The 19,695-nt window shown below is 35.6% G+C and overlaps 1 protein-coding gene across 3 annotated transcripts in view; it reads right to left on the reverse strand.

The window, feature by feature from the left end:
• fcho2 (FCH and mu domain containing endocytic adaptor 2) overlaps window positions 1–19,695 on the reverse strand; it is a 50,533-nt gene that overhangs the window by 7,678 nt on the left and 23,160 nt on the right. The window contains exons 10-21 of one of the 3 annotated variants that reach the window (XM_060863705.1): window positions 14,659–14,728; window positions 14,468–14,492; window positions 14,073–14,129; window positions 13,895–13,955; window positions 12,385–12,551; window positions 10,583–10,607; window positions 7,462–7,507; window positions 7,126–7,208; window positions 2,989–3,104; window positions 2,542–2,662; window positions 2,256–2,315; window positions 299–410 (exon numbers count right to left, since the gene is read on the reverse strand). In XM_060863705.1, the coding sequence (XP_060719688.1) occupies window positions 299–410; window positions 2,256–2,315; window positions 2,542–2,662; window positions 2,989–3,104; window positions 7,126–7,208; window positions 7,462–7,507; window positions 10,583–10,607; window positions 12,385–12,551; window positions 13,895–13,955; window positions 14,073–14,129; window positions 14,468–14,492; window positions 14,659–14,728 (943 nt within the window). Of the gene's footprint in view, window positions 1–298; window positions 411–2,255; window positions 2,316–2,541; window positions 2,663–2,988; window positions 3,105–7,125; window positions 7,212–7,461; window positions 7,508–10,582; window positions 10,608–12,384; window positions 12,552–13,894; window positions 13,956–14,072; window positions 14,130–14,467; window positions 14,493–14,658; window positions 14,729–19,695 lie in introns of all 3 variants that reach the window. The other 2 variants (XM_060863704.1, XM_060863706.1) reach the window with 2 other exon arrangements.

The raw sequence follows: 19,695 nt of genomic DNA on the forward strand, positions 1-19,695 counted from the left end.
TATTGTGATATTTTTCCCATAATGTCCAGCTCTAGTATAGCAGTATACTTTATTTAATAACTAAAAGAAAATGCATAATCATTCCAAGGTATTAAAATATGATTACAGCAAATCTCCAAATCTGTATTTTTTTTTAGATTAGACAACATCATCTTTATCTATAATGCATTCAATAAACATGGGCTTTTTTAACATGGTATGAAAAGAATGATTTTATCTTATATGAGCAGTGAATACAGACTCTCAGTCACTGTTTCAAGTGTAGAGTACAAATTACATCTCAAACATAAGAACTCACTTGCTGGGATCAGCTCCTTTGAAGTATGCATTAATTGACTCTGTGAATGCAACAGCAATGGGAAGTGAATCCTGCGATGCTAACGTGACAGGGCTGGGTCCACGAGATGTCCCTAGGAGCATAGAAGAGAAAAAAGAATCATAACAGGAAAAATCCATAACAAAATACAGAAATAAAACATAGTGTAAATGGGGTTAGAACTGTTTCATGTTTCCAAATCGACTCAAGACAATCGGATAACAGCCACATTGATCTGACCAATGGTTGCACGTTCTTGCCCTATCCAGGAGGACCTGTGTATTATGGCTCTCCAATATGGCTGATCAGGAGGAATCCTGATAGGTGAGTGGCTTTAACTATCAAACCGCAAAAATAAGCAACATTAGTGGTTATAAATTCTTACTTTGAAGGAAAATATGTTTTTATAGGTTGTTCCTGCATTGTTATTGAATCCACAGCAAAACCTTAGTTTTAATTTTGCAATAAACTTAATTTGGTGGGTTTATAAGACAAATATGCACAAAGATGCAAAAATCGCACAAAGATGACATCTGAAAGAAAGTTTTATCCTCACAAGCTGCATGCCAAAGCACATGGTGATCAGTGTTGTCCAATTAGAGCAGCCACTGATGTTTATGTTTACATTCTCTAAGCAAATCGTTCTTATCAAATCAACTCATGATCAACCTTAAAAGTTACTGGTTTAAATGAATCAAACAATTTCTGGCTGCACTAGTGACTATGTGAGTTACTAGTCTTTATGACCACTAATCAATAATAATTGTGCATCTGACAAATGATGTTTTATTACATATTACAAAAATTTTATTTTGCCTAGTTAAGATTCATGAAACTTATTGTTATTATCTGACCATTGCTTTGTATGCTAGTGTGTAATTTAAAACAACAAAAAAGAGAGAGTAATATTTTTACTATGAATCCTACTAAAAAAAATCTTATATAAATTACAATTTTAAAAATTAATTTTCAAGGTGACTTAAATGGCCACATTCATGTCATGGTGTAGCTTGCCAGTAATATAGAATTGTTTTGGAATATCTTTTCTTAGTTATCACTAATCATTAGGCTAATATTCCATCAAGAATATAATTTTTTTAATACACTGAACAAATTTACGTGTTTGTGTGTTAATGCATTGTAAAACAATGTGATACAGCAAGTTCTTCACAGAGTACTTTCTAGAGGAAATTTTACACTGGAACATCTGTTTCAGGACACTGAATATCTGCAATTTGTTTGCTGTCACAAAATTTGTGTTTACTGCTTGGATTTAGTTAGCAATCTGATGGACTTTCTCTTATTTAGCAGCGCAACGACACCCAGCAAATGTAGTGGAGACTGAAAGACCACATGGATATGGAAAAATCCAAATATCAAGACACAGATTAAATAACTTTCTGAAGCTTGGATAACCTCAGGAAATCATCAGTAAAATTTTCGGTTTTGCTTATACAACTCTTACGACTGGTCAGTGCAATGTTCCCTTATTACATTGGCTTGAGTAGGCTGTGGATAAAAATATACCCTATTTGCAAAAGGAGCCCCAAGAATGAATGGCAAGGCCAAGAATTGTTTTTATTTGCAAATCTAATTTTTTTAGCTTGTGAATTTGTGACATATTTGTAGATCATTCTATTTAGTTATGGATTTGTTCAATTTCTTTGAATCTCTCTACATTTACTTGTGAATCGTGATGTATTTATTTGGAAATATGAAACAATTCAAACCACATAATTGTATGGCATTCAATATCGTGCTCAAACCGAAGGAAGATATTAAACACAGCAGAGACAAATGAAAAGAATGGAATTAAGCAGTTAAAATGAGGACATTTAGTAAAGGTCACTTGAAATGCCTGATCAATGAGGAGTCAATAGAGTTAGTTTGTAAGTTGAAATGGACAAACTTTTCCATTCTGCAGCATAGTGTACGTTACCTGCAGGGGTTTCACACCTCTTCTCAAATGTTGGCAGTTTCGCCACAAACACATCATCCTCTAACACCATCGATGAAAAAGATGAAATCCAAACCAAAAATTAAAAGAAAAGCAATGATGAAACCCATAGATGAGTGTGAATGTAGTGAAAGTATGTATAGCCAGATTCATGAGTAAAAGAATTTGATGACGGACATGTGAGGTTGCTTTCCTGAGAATCTTTCCTTCAGTGTGATTTTATGATAGATGTATTTTACCAAGGAATGAGTGGGAATGGATTTCTCACCGATGGTGGGAGTGTTACTCGCGCTCAGTGAGGCATTAGAGCTCAGAGAGGAGGAGCTTTCGGCCCGTGCTAGAGGTGCAGGACTAGAGTTGGTTGCCACAGAAGGGCTGAAAGGACGTGCCTTTTTTATGAAACAAAACAAGAAGTAAACAAATTTGAATGATCTAAAAAGATATTTAGTAACATAATTGTGTTAATAACAATTAACATACCAGTTCTCCAAACACCATAGATAATAAATGAATGCAATGTTATATCTAGTAACTTATTTGTAATGACCACAGTGTGGTATTTTTATGCTTTTGTTTTTTCAAGGTGCTGTAAAATGGTCCTGTATCCATTCAAATATCTGATGAAGTATTTAAAGTTTAGCTCATTTTTTATAGCTGACATTTAAAGATGGTAAAATAACACCACCACATAAAATTAAAATAGAAAAGTACCCACAATCTCATTGATGCCACTCAGTTTGACCGCAGGCAGTTTAGGCCGCGATGAGGGTCGAGGAGGAGGAACTATAGCTGCTGTGCCCAAAGGGGTTGTAGGTCTGTTAGAGGGTGGAACTATGCAGAACAAATAGATAAAACATAGGTAAAATAAGGAGTTTCAATGTTGGTGCAAACTAGAAAACAGGCAATACTTGTAAATGCAAAACATTACACAAGCATGCATCAGAGTACCTGAATCTGAACCAATGTCTGTATATACTGTATGAGTGGACAACATGATGCCATTAATTCCCAATAAGCCTCATTTATCAGTCATTTACTAAAGTTGTGTATACGAGATTCAGAAATGTCTGTATGTTCACATGTCTATGTGCCATTTATCAAATCACCTATATATTACTGGGCAAATATAAAGCTCGCTATGTAAATGAAAATGATTTCTTAATTTCTCCCATTTATGCTAGAAACCTTTGCTTTACAGACAAGTGATAAGGCTCTGACATGCTCACTGTATAAGGTTAGTGCTAGAGGATGAATGTGCCTTGAGATATTTGGGAATACCCTATAGATACAACTTTATAATTACTGTTGACTATTATCATGACATGCAGCACACTGTGGAAGATACTGCTCAATGTAGGTTAAGACAAGATCAGACACTTTTTGGTCACTTTTGTTTTAGTGAAAAGTATTGTAATGTAAATGAAATTCAACCATAGATAAAACTTGGGCATGTATGGGACCAGCACAGGATCATTTTTTCAGCAGAATTAATGCTTTATAAAACATGTTGCACAGCATCAAAAGAAGATGCTATGGCAAACATTAATAATATGTTACGTTTCTTCCTATGTGCAACTATTCTAGTAATATCAATTATTTTTTTGGAATGCAACTTAAAATGTAAGTTTGGCTTATGTTACAATTAGTAACAATGACAAGGAAAGGGTAAAAACTACTAAATCACGAGAGGGACTCATTTTGGGTTCACTTTTACCCACCCTTATGAGCCCACTCAAATACTGTATACAGTCATTGGTCACAATCTTGCCAAACAAAAGAAAACAAACAAACAAACCCTAGAAAATTGGACAAACCAGAACATGCAAAATTACAAGGCAAAATCTCTTTTTTTTTTTTACAGTACAAGTTAACTGAAGAAAAAAAACAAAAAAAAAACAAGAAATACAGAACCAAATGCAAAAAAAAAACAGTAACAAACAAACAAAAAAAAATATATAGTATGAACTATGCAAAAAAAAAACAGTAACAAACAAACAAAAAAAAATATATAGTATGAACTATATATAACAACATGATGTTATTATAAAAAACAAAGACATAATTAAACAAATCAGCAGGATTGCATTTTTGCTCCTAAAAAATATTAGCTAGTTACAGTTCACACCCAAAACTGGCAACAGCAGCAGTCCCCAGTCTATTCTAGACAGTAGCAACAATAAGCTAGCTAATCGCTGTTTAATAATTTCTAAAATTATTATTATTATTATTATTATTATTATTATTATTACTGTTGATGTTAACAATAATAAGATTACTAACTATAATAATAATAAAATTCTGGTTCATATTTATTTCATCCTTCTTTCTTACTATCTAGTATACATTTATGAACCCATGTTAATTGCATCACTCATTCATACAAAGCATTACTTTGTGCTCTGAAATGATGTCATGCTTTGCATAATTATTCTTTAGCATTACCATCCTGCATATAGCCAGCTGTGGGTGTCATGGCATGGTCTTCCATCCAAGACAGGGTGCTTTCCTTCTTCTGGCCCATGCTAATAAAGGGATCTGCAGGTTTGCTGGATGAGGTTTTGGCATAGTGGGAAATAGGCACTGTCCAAGCTCTTTCCTGGTTAGCCCAGGTTAGCCCACCAAATGGCACAAAAGCCACCAACTGGTTCTGAGTCCAAGAAGAAAGTAGATCGATACTGGTGTTGGGAGTATTGAGTGGAGTATCAGCATCCCCTTGATTTTTGAGATAAGGAGGAGTGCTCATGGCTCTGAGTGGAGATGGGGGGATGGGAATGAAAAACTCATCTGTGATTATAGAGGAGGGAGGAACAAGCAACGGAGAAAGCAATAGAGGAATTTTATTCACAGCTGAAACACAGGCTCTTCAAACAACCATCGATGCCAATTAACTATGGATTTATCAAGCTATGAACCAGAGTGCAGTAGTAAGACTGCTTAGGTCTAGATGGGGAATTAAAATGATACCCTGGATGGGTGATTCTTGAGATGCTCACTTCCACTGCCCTCTAAAAAAAAGTCATGAATAAATGTATGTGCAGCTATTATTATTAAGAGACAAATTTGGCTATGAATAATGTATTCAGTATCCACATAAAGCAGCTGGATACCTCCTTACACTATCCATAACTGACTGCCACAGTCAACCTACTGTTGAAAACAAAAATGTAATTACTAAATGGAGGCATTCTGTTTCATCGCAAAAATGAACAGGTTTAGTGGAAAATGGATAGTGAAACTACTAGAACATTAAGAACACCAACTAGCCAATAAACAAAATGCAACAATACAGTGCATTTTGGTTCTTTCTGGTAAAAAACAAAAATTTTTGTTCAACCTAGACACATAAATTCTATTTATATATGAATCTTAATTACCAACAAGAACAAATATATAACACAAAGCCCCTCAGGAAGTATTGACATGAAAAGCAAAACATCCTTTAAAAGCATTTAGTTTAGTAATGTGATATAGGGTTGCAAACTTGAAAGTATAAGCAAGGGATATGCAACCAAAATAAGTTTATTACTTATGTGTTCATTAACACATTTATATGTATGGATATATATATATATATATATATATATATATATATATATATATATATATATATATATATATATATATATATATACACACACACATATTTATAAGAAAATGAAAGCTGATGAAAGCTGAAATTCTGATCTGTTGTCCCATATTCATCACCCTTATTCTCAAAACCAAAAGTTTTCAGTGTATAGCAAAAACAAGAGAATGGTCTTTGCTGTCCTCACTTTTCAAAGAGAGTGTTTAGAAAATAAACAGAATAAAAATAATCTGCAAATTAAAATCAAACACTGAATAACTGTAATCCATGGACATATGAACATAAGAGATGTTCAAAATATTTTGACAGAATTCAGATATAATAACAGTGCTGTTTGGTAGGTTTTCGGGACCATTAAAGCCTGTGTTAAGTCTCCAATGGTAACTGCTGAGAACGGATAAAGCCAAGACGTTTTCACCAGCATGGACAAAATATCAATAATGCGTTAGGTTTAGATTAAGGCAATTTCCTAAAAACTGAAAAATGGAGGAAGAGAGCAAATGACTTACCATCCGGTTATGTGCATTATGGTTATAAGCCTATGTGCGTTTTACTTGAGGGTAAAAACAGAATTTCCTGACTTTGCAAGGTCTTGTGGTAATTCTGTTTCCTTTGAAAAGCTTTTTTTTTTTTTAAATAACAATAAATAAATAAATAAATAAATAAATAAATAACCCAAAATATTTTTAGAACAGTCTGATTTAGCCATAGATGTACTAGCCCATATTGAATATTTCAATAAAAAAAAAAAGCCAGCAAACAATATTATCAATGTCTCTTTTCTGTTAACAACTGCCTGCATCTTGGTTTAAGCTACATCCAAAACCTATTGCATTTTTTTCAAAGCTAAATGCACACTACTAATACTTGCCATTTCAGACATGGGCCTTTAATCCTACATTTTATATGATCAAGATCTCTCTCATATTGTGAAGATAGAGATTGACTGACACTCTTAGAAACTCAAGAAACACCTATTCAATATTGCATTTCATCATTCTAAATTTAATTTCTGGCACATTGTATTTTATTTGTATATTTGTTATTTAAATATTTTTCCCCTCACATATTTATTCTTTCATCAAAACAAATGGCATGAACACCATGAAATTAATCGGGGGCACATCCCTGGTTTGCTCACAGATCAAAGACTAGTGTACTAGACACACAAGAGGTATGAGGACACATCTCCATTCTTGACTGCTAGTGGTCAATTTTTTTAAATTAATATTATCGTTACTATTATCAGAAAATGACCAGTGTTACCTGCAGAGGAAGACACAGAGGAAGGGGCACCAGAGAGATTGGGACCAAATGGATCCAGAGACAGCAGGTCATTGCTGGTCAGTCTACTAATGGAAAAAGCTGATTATTATAAAAGTAAATTATTAAAAATATTGAGACCACTGAATATTTCACCTCTAGCTATGCTCATAATAGATTATTATATGCTGTAAAAATAACAATAAAAAAATAAACTCAATTGAGTGTTAGAGTCCCTTACTGCTTGCTTACTCTATAATAGGTTATAGGTAACTTGAGTAAGCCCAAAAAAGGAAACAAATCTTGTTATTGTCCATTTTAAATGTGATACACCCTTACTCTGTATATGACGCTTGCTGTGTTCTGGACCTTCCCAACTCATCATCTGAGGGAGAGAATGCACTCTAGTTAATAGGGGCAGCAAAATTGTTTGTTTAATTTCCTCACAGCTGTCCACTTCAATCCCTTTTAAGCCAGAAAATGTTTTGGGGCCTGCTGCAAACAAAGTGTGGTATAAAGTATGAAACTGTAATGGTCCATTCATACCATATAATATAAATATTATGAATATAAAACATATCATTCACATAGACATTTATATCATTGCACTGGTTTAGTGTACTTGTACATGTAATGATTACACTCACTCAATCCCCGACCAACTTAACTCCTCCATATTCAAATACCTTCAACAACACTGCCCCCACCCCAAAACTACACCAAATCTTCCTTTTCTTCCTCCATTTAAGTCCTTAAACTATAGACCCAGGTTTTGTAATTTGTCAACCATTCTGCTGAAGGTTAAACAGAACAGTCAATAAGTAGCGTCCTGTCCCTTACTATTCAGAATGAAACTACAGTGTGAAGGGCAGTTGCAATGCTGTTTTTAGTATAAATGATGTCTCTGTGGGTATAGTGGTGTATATGGGTGGACTTAAAGACCGTAGGACCAGTCTCTCCAGGCACTTCATTAGCTGTGAGTGCAATTGGACTGTAATCAGCTTGTACATTTCATTTCATTTACATTTCCTGCATTTGGCAGACGCTCTTGCGTTACGTTAATGACGTACATTGTTTCATTTTTATACAACTGAGCAATTGAGGGTTAAGGGCCAGGGGCCCAACAGGTGCAGCTTGGTGGACCTGGGATCGAACTCACAACCTTTCGATTGGTAGCCCAACACCTTAACCACTAGGCTACCACATTCCCACATACCACATGTTGCCAAAGCTTTTGGTGAACACCTTTGCAAACTTGGGTATTGGGACCAGCTCCCTCTTACCTCAAAGCCCTCATCACTCCTCGCACTGCACCCTGCACCCTCCGATCTACCAGCACTGCTCGACTGGTTCCACCATCTCTCAGGGTGAGAGGCAAGTATACTACAAGATACTTCTCTGTACTGGCACCAAGGTGGTGGAATGAACTTCCCCTAGAGGTCCGGACAGCTGAGTCACTGGCTATTTTCAAGCGGCGGTTGAAGACCTACTTATTCAGGAAACACTTCAACTAGCACTTCTTTCCTTATCTTTTGCATTTATTAAAAAAAAAAAAAAAAAAAATTTGACACTTTGACACTTTTTCATTGTAACTCTGAACAAATGTTTTAAACTCATGGTATCTTAAGTATGTAACTTAGTGATCCAGCATTAATGTATACAATGTTAGAGATTTAAGCACTTATGTACGTCGCTCTGGACAAGGGCGTCTGCCAAATGCTGTAAATGTAAATGTGCCAGGGCCTTTCATTGCCCGAATACCCACCAACACCGATCCACCGATATATGTGAAACATCAGTAAACTTTAGAGTAAATTCCTGACTACTGAAAGCTGTAGACCAAATCACAGCAGGCTCTTGTTTTCTCACTCGGTCTGACAAAATGTGCTTTGAGTAACTATAGTAGCTCCACAGTGAGATGGTTCTGCAGTTAAGTGTCACAGAATGAAGATGAGTCGAACGCAAGCGCATATGATTTATTACGTATAGCACAACTAAAACAAAATAAACTGTGAAAATCAAGAACCATACAATGAACTGTGAATACAAGACAAGAGGCGTACAGAATATAGCTGTTGGCACACACAACAACAAATAACAACTATAAGAACAGCCTGGCCATGAGACGCTGAAAAACTAGTACTTAAAATGTGGTGCTAAACAAGATATAATGAGACACAGGTGTGACCTGATGGAGGTGGAGACTGTAGGCATATACAATTTGGCACTACGCTAAACTGCCTGGAACCCCCCAAAAAAATAAATATATAAAATAAATCTGCTGAATCGATTTGTCAGTCAAGCGTTCTGTCATGGGATGAAGATGGAGTAAGAGCTTCAAAAACTATAACAGTAACAATTACAACAGTATATTCTCTTGTCATTTGCTTCTTGTTGTAAGGTACTACAGGTCTGGGGAGCAGTGTTAATGTACAAGTTTGTTTACATTGTAATAATAGATTTTAGTTGTAATCATCCTGCATGGGTTTCTGTGTTGCTATGAGCAGTTTTTCTGTTTTGTTGATCAGTGCTCTTGCGTTGGTAATTAAAAGCATTGAACTGAGTGCAAAGCCACAGCATCTGTACACACTGCCATCTTGCGCTCAGTCTCTATCTATCTGCCTTGTTTCAGCGTTTCTTATTTATGCCTATTTGTTCATTTGAAATGTTCAAAATCAACCAATGTGTCAATACTCCAATATATAAATAGTGCAGGTACTGGTAAAGGTCAGTTAATGTTCCCATTTAAAATTAGATTGGGGAAAATGTGAGATTAACAACTTTAACCATGGCATTATTGATTGGGCCAGACTGGTAGACAGATGTTGGTTACAACATAAGAAGACCACATTGAGTTCCACTTCTGAAGGACAAGAACAGGAATCTCTGGTTTCTGAAGGCACAAAGACTGAAAAAGGCTAGTTAATACAAATGTTTGGTGTAGTTCAATAGCTGCATTTTGTAGGATACTTCTGGGAAGGACTATAGTTCAACCATAACAAACTTGTTATACAGGCAAAAACTAGTTGATGGTTTTCAAATTTAACAACCAGATCCAATTGGAAGTAATGCCCCATCAGATCCCACCAAAAACATCTTCAGTGCAAGGGAACTATATGGGAGAGACTTTCTAAGGCAATGTTGAACCTCTATACCAAAGCCAAGTCAGTGCATTGTGGTTCTTTCTGGTGAAGCCCCACGAATCTTGGTTGGAATCTTCACCCTGAACTGAATTGGGTGTCTGTAAAAATGGCATTTTCGCTAGAACTAACATCAAAAACAAAGAAAAAAAAAAGTGGGATAACTGCATACTTTGGTAATAAGCTTGTCAATGTCATAACACACATTTTATAACCCAATCAATTGACCTTGTAGAATTCCAAGAACATACTGTTTTACTTAGTAGACTAAAGACAAGCTTTATGGGAATGATGGGAGGAGGAAAAGAATAACTACTCACTGGACTGGTTCCTCCTCATGTGGATCTGGCAATGAAAAGACAAATTAAAAGAGTTATGAAAATAAAGAACATGAAGCATTGTGTCTCCACATACATTTATAAAAAAAAAAGTCCTCCCAGGGTGCAAGCACACACACACACCTTGCTATGCTTGTGAGGGCCAAAATAACCTAAAAACTTAATATATTGGGTAGGCTTTTAAACCCTCAATAAGGATGATTTGCTGGATGGAATGAACTACAAAGACAAAAGAACAGCCTAGAAAGCAAAAAATGCAATCTGTGTCAGTAAAAATCTATGACAATTTTGACATTAAACCAGAGAAGGGTGGTATTTGGGGTAAATATGATCTGCTGAAAGCTTGGGGGAAAAGCTTTAGGTTATAAGGCTCTAAAAGTGAATTGATGTGATTCTGTTTTATGCACAACTTGGATTGCAGAAAAACAAAGTGAACCATTTTAAATGTGATAAGAAGACGTATAAATCCATGGTAAAAACTGCTGCTCAAATTTAGAACAAGTACAATGAATTTTCATGTCTGTTCTGAGATGAGGATGAAGGAAAACAGCAAAAAGCCTTGCTTCTGGTTACTGGACCAAAGAATACAAAAAGAAGTTAATGTAATGTAAATATAAGTAAACTGTGCTGTAGCCAGTGCGAAGACTACTGGACTCTTTTTATAACATATTGCTTCAGAAACATAGGAACAAAACAAAAAAGTGTGAAAAGATACTATATGAGAAAATGACTGTTATATTAAATCACTTCTCTCCCGACTAAGGTGAAATATCTCTTTTCTGGGTTCAACCAATGCTGGGTTGATGATTAAGTATTTAATTCTGCATCACTCTACAAACTACTTAAAGGTGATCCCAAACCAAGTGATACTTGAATTAACTTGAATAAAAAAAGCCAAGGAGGCATTTCAGTAATGAAAAACAAGCTCTACAGAGTTCCTGCCCAGATTAAAGAAAACAGTCCAGCTCCTTATCACAATGGGTCAAAAAAGCTCACATTAGCTCTCCACATGATATCTAAACACTCCTGTCAAAGAACAGAAACAAGATATGCTAAATGCTAAATACTGCTGGAAATGTCGACTGATCATTGAGATGGGACCAGCCACAAACACTGCAACTAAACTCTCTGAATTTATAGATCATGACTAGCATTACTGTTCCAAATGACTTCAGTGCCTAAGGAAGGAAGATGAGTGACAGCACAATCTGGCAAGAGAACAATTAAATAGAACTGTGCACAAATGGATCATAGGTGGAAAGTGGAGAAGGAAAGATTGAATTGGCAGCTGAAAATGTTGCTCTGGAAAGCTCCCAGCTTCATGGAACATTCTTCACAGCTCTTACAATGTTTGTCATCAACTGCTCACTCATGGCATTGCTGAACTTCATGTTTTAACTTATTTAACACATCTACTTAACAACATCAGGAAATGAAAGCTGAAATTTTGATTTATAATATATTCAACTTTTGCTTTGAGTCAAACAGCTTCAAAAAACTAAACACCAACACTTTTAGAGGGGACTGTATTAGGTTGGCTTTCACACATTTAGTTATAGAGGAGGGTAGAAAAATTGTGTAACAAGGATGAATCCAAACACTGACTATACTGCTGTATTTCTCTTTCTGAAAATTATTAATCTACTAGAAGATCCTGTCTCCAGATCTATCTTTCCATTCTTTGCATTTGACAGAAGCATGTGGTTAGCACCTTAATGTCTGTTTATATTATAATGTCCAGTATTTCTGTCTATACTGTATGTGTCCCTGTATACATGTCTTACCGTAGCAGAGGGGGAAAGAGTTATGTTTCCAATAGAAGCCTTCAGCTCGTCGATAGAGGCTTTTTGCTGCTGTGTGCCACTGTTGGGCTGCACAGGTTTGATTTCCACATGAAATTTCCTGCGCTCATCTTCTTCATCTGAATCACTGGATGATGAGTTGTCTTTGGTATGTGGATGGAATCATTAAGGAATAGGTTTGCATAGTGGGAGAAAATATCCAGTAAATTTCCAGTAAATTTCCAGAAACTTTCCATGGGAACTTCATCTGGGGAATTTTGGAAATATTCCAATTCGGGAATTTATGGGAACTAATTAGAAATTTGGGAAAGTGTATATAAACTGTATCATATACAAACATAAATATAAACATTTTGGACATAAGCTGAGATGCATGCAATCTAATACAGATTAAAAAAAAACTTTGACAACACTGGCTGAGGTAAAATTTAGCCACACATGAGATGGTGTGTGTGTGTGACAGTTCTATAAAATAAGATTGTAAAAACACTTATGCAATGCAATGCACAGATATGAATAATTTGTTGAACAATTGGAATATTTTGGAATAAAAAGCTTTCACAATTGATGCAAATGAATAGAAATAGGCTAGATGAATAAATACTCCTCAATCAGCATGCTTGCGAAAACAAACTATAACCTAGTTTATACAACAATTCAGTCAAAAGTTTGGACAAATTACAATTTATGTTTTTCAAAAGATGTCTCATGCTCATTTAAGCAGAATTTATTTCAAAGATAAAGAAAAAACAGCAATATTGTGAAATATTATTAAAATTTAAAATGTACACAATTTTATTAAGCAAAAAAAATCCCGAAAAAATTATAACAGATTATAAAAAAGTATGAGGAAACTGATAAAAATATTATATATTAAATATTAAATACAATATTAATGATTTCAGAAGGATCATGTGACACTGAAGAATAAAAGCTGATGAAAATCCCAAAAATTCCAGCATGAACCATCTTACAAAGCAAAGATATCTTAAACCGCTTTTATAAACATGACAATTAATTTAGTGTTCTTCAGAGGCTAGTTACTGGATCTGAATTCAATAGAACCAGAGATTCATAGCACACCTGAAAAATCAGAAAAAAAATAGACTGCATGATGCAATATGGATCGGAATGTCAAAAGATCTTGTGGAATCCAAGTCACAAAGAAATGTGGGCAGCCAGTATCATTATAGTTCCTAATAAATTGAATAAATTAATTGAAAAATACTGTACAATTATTAGAAGCTTGGTACTGTAGCTCATGTACGTTACTAAAAACAGAAAAGAAATGACAAATATTTTCAAGGAAAATTTCAGACAGACTCCACATAACGGAGTGTTTTTGAGTCCATAACATATATAGTCCAATATATCCGCTTCATAACTACATAGAAATACATAGGTATAACTAGAAGTAATCAATATGGCCAAAGCAGTATGACTTTAAAGCCAAGTAGATGGGCTTATGTGGCAGCCAGCCATGGATAAAGGATATCATTTTCATTGAATTCCGGTCTGATACAAAAGCCCTCTTCATCAACCTGAGGCACATTCTAGGACAAAACAGTGATGATTAAACACTATACTAATTTTTTCTCAAACAAATATTGCAATAGCACAATTAATGCATTTTGTTCATTATTACACAGGCAATTTTGACCACAACTCACAGCGTTTTGAAAATCTATAGGTCCATAGTTATCGGAGGGAGCTCCATTGGCAGTGTTCTGTTCAAAGGTTAAATATAAAAATTCTGTTCAAGTATATGCGTACATTAGAAGATATGGTCAGCTTAATATTTAAAAAAAAACTGAACAGAAATTTCTAAACAAAAGTCTACTGCATGCACCATTCCTGTAGATTTGTTGTGATGTCATGTCATTTTACTTTTCTCTGTATTTATTCATTTTTATAGCACTTATAGTCCCACATTTTCCCATTTACTTTTTATTCAATTAATAAAGTACTATGAATAAGTTCTAATAATACAAAAAACAACAACAAAGGAAACACAATCAGTATAGTTTAAGCATTGTTTCACAAATAAAACATAAGGAATACTTACAGTAGTTTCAACTTCTGTAGATTCACTGAGTTAAAAGAAAAAGAAATCATAATTATTTTAAGAAGAAATTAATGACAGTATTAAAGAAAACATTTACAGTTAATTCATAAAGCCACAGTCCTAAATGGAATAAATTATTTAGTTAGGTAATTGAATACAATATGCAAAACAAAAAATTGTTCTCATTTTACGTGGAATCTGTATCCTTGTCTTTTCTTCGTCCTGGAATTGCAAAGGTCTTTCTCTTTCGAGGTTTGGCACCTAGAAGCACAAATCATACAGTGCAATTTCAAGACACATTCTGACCAGCAGTAATACACACAAACAATCAATCTTTAGCTAAAAAAAGAACTGCGTATTGCGCAGGGCTTCATATAGACATTCAGACATGATGCCAAGTTGCGTGACAAATGTATGACAAAAACAACAAAGAATTGGCCTTGTTATACCATACTTTCAGAAGAAGCTTTCTCTGTCTCTCTCTCTCCGACACGCACATATTTTTTTCCATTACCAATTTTGTTAATTAAATCAAAATCAGCAAATTAGAAGTGAAAAACCATGAAGGTTTGTCTGTCTCCAACAAACACACAAAAAAGGATGTAAAGCCACCAGAACAGGGGATGGCACAAGCAAACATCCCATAAAAATCCCTGAAATACAACGGATAAAATAAGTATTGAACACCACCATTTTTCTCAATAAATTTATTTCTAAAGGTCTATTGTCATGAAATTTTCACCAGATGTTGGTAACAACCCATTTAATCCACACATGCAAGGAAATCAAACCATAGATGTCCATAAATTAAGTTATGTTTAATAATGTTAAATGACAGAGAAAAAGTATTGAACACATGAAGAAAGGGAGGTGCAAAAAAGGCATGGAAAGCCAAGACAATCAGTAATTAGAAAGCAATCCTGCCCCTTGTCAATGCAAATTAATATCACCTGGTTCTGTCCAAACTGATGGCCTATAAAAAGGTCTCGGTACCAAGGTATCACACAAGAAACATCTCATGATGGGTAAAAGCAAAGAACTCTCTCAAGACCTTCGCAACATTGGTTACAGAAAGATTTCAAAACTTCTGAATGTTCCAGCGAGCACTGTTGGGGCCATAATCCGTAAGTGGAAGGAACATCATTTCACCATAAACAGGCAACGGCCAGGTGCTCCTTGCAAGATTTCTGACAGAGGAGTGAAAAGAATTATCATCAGATGTGTTGTCCAAGAGCCAAGGATCACTTGTGGACAGCTTCAGAAAGACCTGGAATCAGCAGGTACAGTTGTTTCAAAGAAAACAATAAGTAATGCACTCAACCGCCATGGCCTGTATGCACGCTCACCACGCAAGACTGCACAACATTTGGACAAGCTATATGAAATACTGGGAGAATATAGTCTGGTCAGATGAGACCAAAATTGAACTCTTTGGATGCCAGAATACACACCATGTTTGGAGGAGAAATGGCACTGCACATCACCCCAAAAACACCATACCAACAGTAAAGTTTGGAGGTGGGAACATCATGGTGTGGGGCTGTTTTTCAGCATACGGTACTGGCAAACTTCATATAATTGAAGGAAGGATGAATGGGAAAATGTACAGAGACATTCTTGATAAAAATCTTCTGCCATCTACCAGGATGATGACAATGAAACGAGGGTGGACATTTCAGCAAGACAATGATCCCAAACACACAGCCAAGGAAACTCTCAATTGGTTTCAGAGAAAGAAAATAAAGCTGCTAGAATGGCCCAGCCAATCACCTGACTTGAATCCAGTTGAAAATCTATGGAAAGAACTAAAGATCAGGGTTCATAGAAGAGGCCCACGGAACCTTAAAGATTTGAAGACTGTTTGTGTGGAAGAATGGGCCAAAATCACACCTCAGCAATGCATGCAACTCATTTCTCCATACAGGAGGCGTCTTGAAGCTGTCATTACCAACAAAGACTTTTGTACAAAGTATTAAATATGTTTCAGTAAGCGTGTTCAATACTTTTTCCCTGTGTCATTTAACATTATTAAACATGACTTAATTTACGGACATCTATGGTTTGATTTCTTTGCGTGTGTGGATTGAATGGGTTGTTACCAACATCTGGTGAAAATTTCATGTCAACAGCACCTTTAGAAATAAATTTACTGAGAAAAATGGTGAGGTGTTCAATACTTATTTTACCCGCTGTATATCAGTGTCTAGGACAAGTCCACCAAATACTGGAAGAGTTTCTTTCCACAAGCTGTCGGGACACTCTGTAAATAAACCACCAGCTAAGTACTGTATCTTCCTCTGAATGGACACAACCCCACCACACATCAGCTGCTTTCCACGAACACTGTCTCCTAATCATTGCTAAACCCAAGTCACAAATACAGACTCAGGACTGTCCGTATTACTTGTCAGTTACTGCACAAGAGAAATTTTGATGCCCTTATCACAACCCAATACACCACTGCGCTGTTTAAGATCTTGTGTTGCATTTATTCTAATGTCCCATTCTGACTATTTATTTTACCCACATAATTGTATGTCTATTGTGCAATGGTAATTTTTCTCCCTCAGCTTTTTGCACTGTACTGCTGTCTAAGACATTTGTCTAAGGCCTTGGTGAATAACATTCCTTTCTACTTGTATTTGGCTAGAATGACTCTGAAACTCTCTAATCTCTAATAAATCTAAATCAAGGCCTGTGGGCCACATATGGCTCACTGCCACATTTCACTTTTTTTTTTTAAAACATTATCTAGAATTAGATGCAATTAGAACAGCCACTCACTGTACTGCATGTGAGAGCTCACTGTACTACATGCTGAAATGCTGCATAAAGTCATTTTTAGTTGTAACCACCCATCAAACAATGTTACTGTTTTAATAACATATCATACCTTAAAAGATACAGTGAGGGAAAAAATAATTTGATCACCTGCTGGTTTTGTATGTTTGCCCACTGACAAAGAAATGATCAGTCTATAATTTTAATGTTAGGTTTATTTAAACAGTGAGAGACAGAATAGCAACAACAACAAAAAAGTTGATTTGCATTTTAATGCATGAAATAAATATTTGATCCTTTCGTAAAACATGACTTAGTTCTTGGTGGCAAAACCCTTGTTGGCAATCACAGAGGTCAGACTTTTCTTGTAGTTGGCCACCAGGTTTGCACACGTCTCAGGAGGGATTTTGTTACACTCCAATTTGCAGATCCTCTCCAATTTTCGAGGCTGACATTTGGTAACTCGTACCTTCAGCTCCCTCCACAGATTTTCTATGGGATTAAGGATTGGAGAGTGGCTAGGCCGCTCCAGGACCTAAATGTGCTTCTTCTTGAGCCACTCCTTTGTTGCCTTGGCCGTGTGTTTTGTGTCATTGTCATGCTGGAATACCCATCCCTGAGTGTTCCTAATCTTAAATTGTTACCTGTATAAAAAGAGACCTGGGAGCCAGAAATCTTGCTGATTTATAAGGGATCAAATACTTATCTCACTCATTAAAATGCAAATCAATTTATAACTATTTTGAAATACGTTTTTTTGTTGTTATTTTGTCTGTCACTGTTAGAATAAACCTACCATTAAAATTATAGACCTATCATTTCTTTGTCAGTGGGCAAATGTACAAAATCAGCAGGGGGTCAAATTATTTTTTCCCCCAGACTGTAAATAAAATACCTTTACAACAATTCCACTAAAACGATTAAATGCTTGTTCATAATGGAAGAAAATGAAACTTTATATCTTGTAAATACTGCTCTATTTTACTTTTCCTCTGCAGTAAACTTCAGCAGCAGCACCTCCTGATATTTCTAAGTTCTAGCAGCTTTCAAACAGAAATGAAAAAAATGCATGATCTAAATCAGGGCAGTGCTGTTTCTCACCATAGCAGGTGGTGGCCAAATAATTGTAATTAACCAAAGCAATGCGCTCATTAAAAATTGCAGTTAGTATAATGTTATCCAATAGTGCATATATTTAAAAAATAGGTTTCTATGTATTAAAAATGTTGCATTATCAGAGCCTTGGTAATTGGGGCTAATCAAGTTGTTAATAAGTTGTTAAATAAGAAGCTATGTAAGTTTTTAAAAACATAATTGGTGCAGATTATGGCCATTTAAAAACTCTCAAAATTGTTGACATGGCCTGGGTAGAATTTAAATTAAATAATGGGCAAAAATACAATGTAAATTTAAAAAAAAAAAAAATCACATGACTTCTACATCAGTGCTGAAATAATTGCTGCTGATTTCCATGAGATGGCACCAGAATGTAATGAGTAATACAAGAAAGAGTATGTAATGCGTAATGCAGAAACAGACATACTGATAGATGGCATCAGTTTTCAACCACAGCAGGTTTCCCCAGATTGTCACACACAGTAAACTCCATACAGTAAATTTAAAAAAGAAGATGTACACCAAATGTACACAAGTCTGCTAGCCAATGAAAAGAATCTTTGCAGGAAGACATTTGTTACTTTCTATAGAGAAAACAGTCTTTGTTTTCTATTGGCTAACACAAGCTAGGTAACACACACTGTCACTATATGGACTTTGAAACAATAGTGGAATAAAACCGTCTGAGCTGCTGTGAACATGCTTACATCAGCATATACTGCAGGGCTCATGTCAGGGAACATGAGCGAGTACAAATCAGCATGCTAAGCTTGTCAACATTCAGTGAAAGTCTATAAACTCTGGTACAGGGTGCAGGTGGAGTCTCATTTCCAGCTCAATGTCTCCCGACTCCCGCATGTAACAGGCACTGAGAACAATCAGTGTCTTTATCTACTGCTGTGGTCAAAGCTGACTCTTCTCTTGCAGATGAGCTGAATATATTCTTTGCATGCTTCAAGATTAACCATGCTTGCATTAGCTTGCTGGCTAGAGCCAGCTCTGCTGAACATGAGTGCACAATCGTCTCAGAACACAGGATTTGGAAGGCATTGAAGTGTGTGAATATCAGAAAATCAGCCAATCCAAACTGCCATTTCTGGCTTTGTACTGTGATAATGCACCTACCAGCTTACTGGTTTGTTCGCCTCCATCTTTAATGAGTCACAGATAAATTTGTGGACCACAACAGGTCCATTGAGATGAAGCCAATGGGCTTTAAAATAATAGCACTCTTGCCTAAATGACTATAGTCCTGAAGCCCTCACCTTGATAGTAATGAAGCAGGGTTCCCACTCTTTTTCAGAGATCATTTTCCAGGACTTTTCCAGGAT

This window comes from Tachysurus vachellii, chromosome 26, assembly GCF_030014155.1.
Source record: "Tachysurus vachellii isolate PV-2020 chromosome 26, HZAU_Pvac_v1, whole genome shotgun sequence".
In the NCBI taxonomy this organism is placed as follows: Eukaryota; Metazoa; Chordata; class Actinopteri; order Siluriformes; family Bagridae; genus Tachysurus; species Tachysurus vachellii.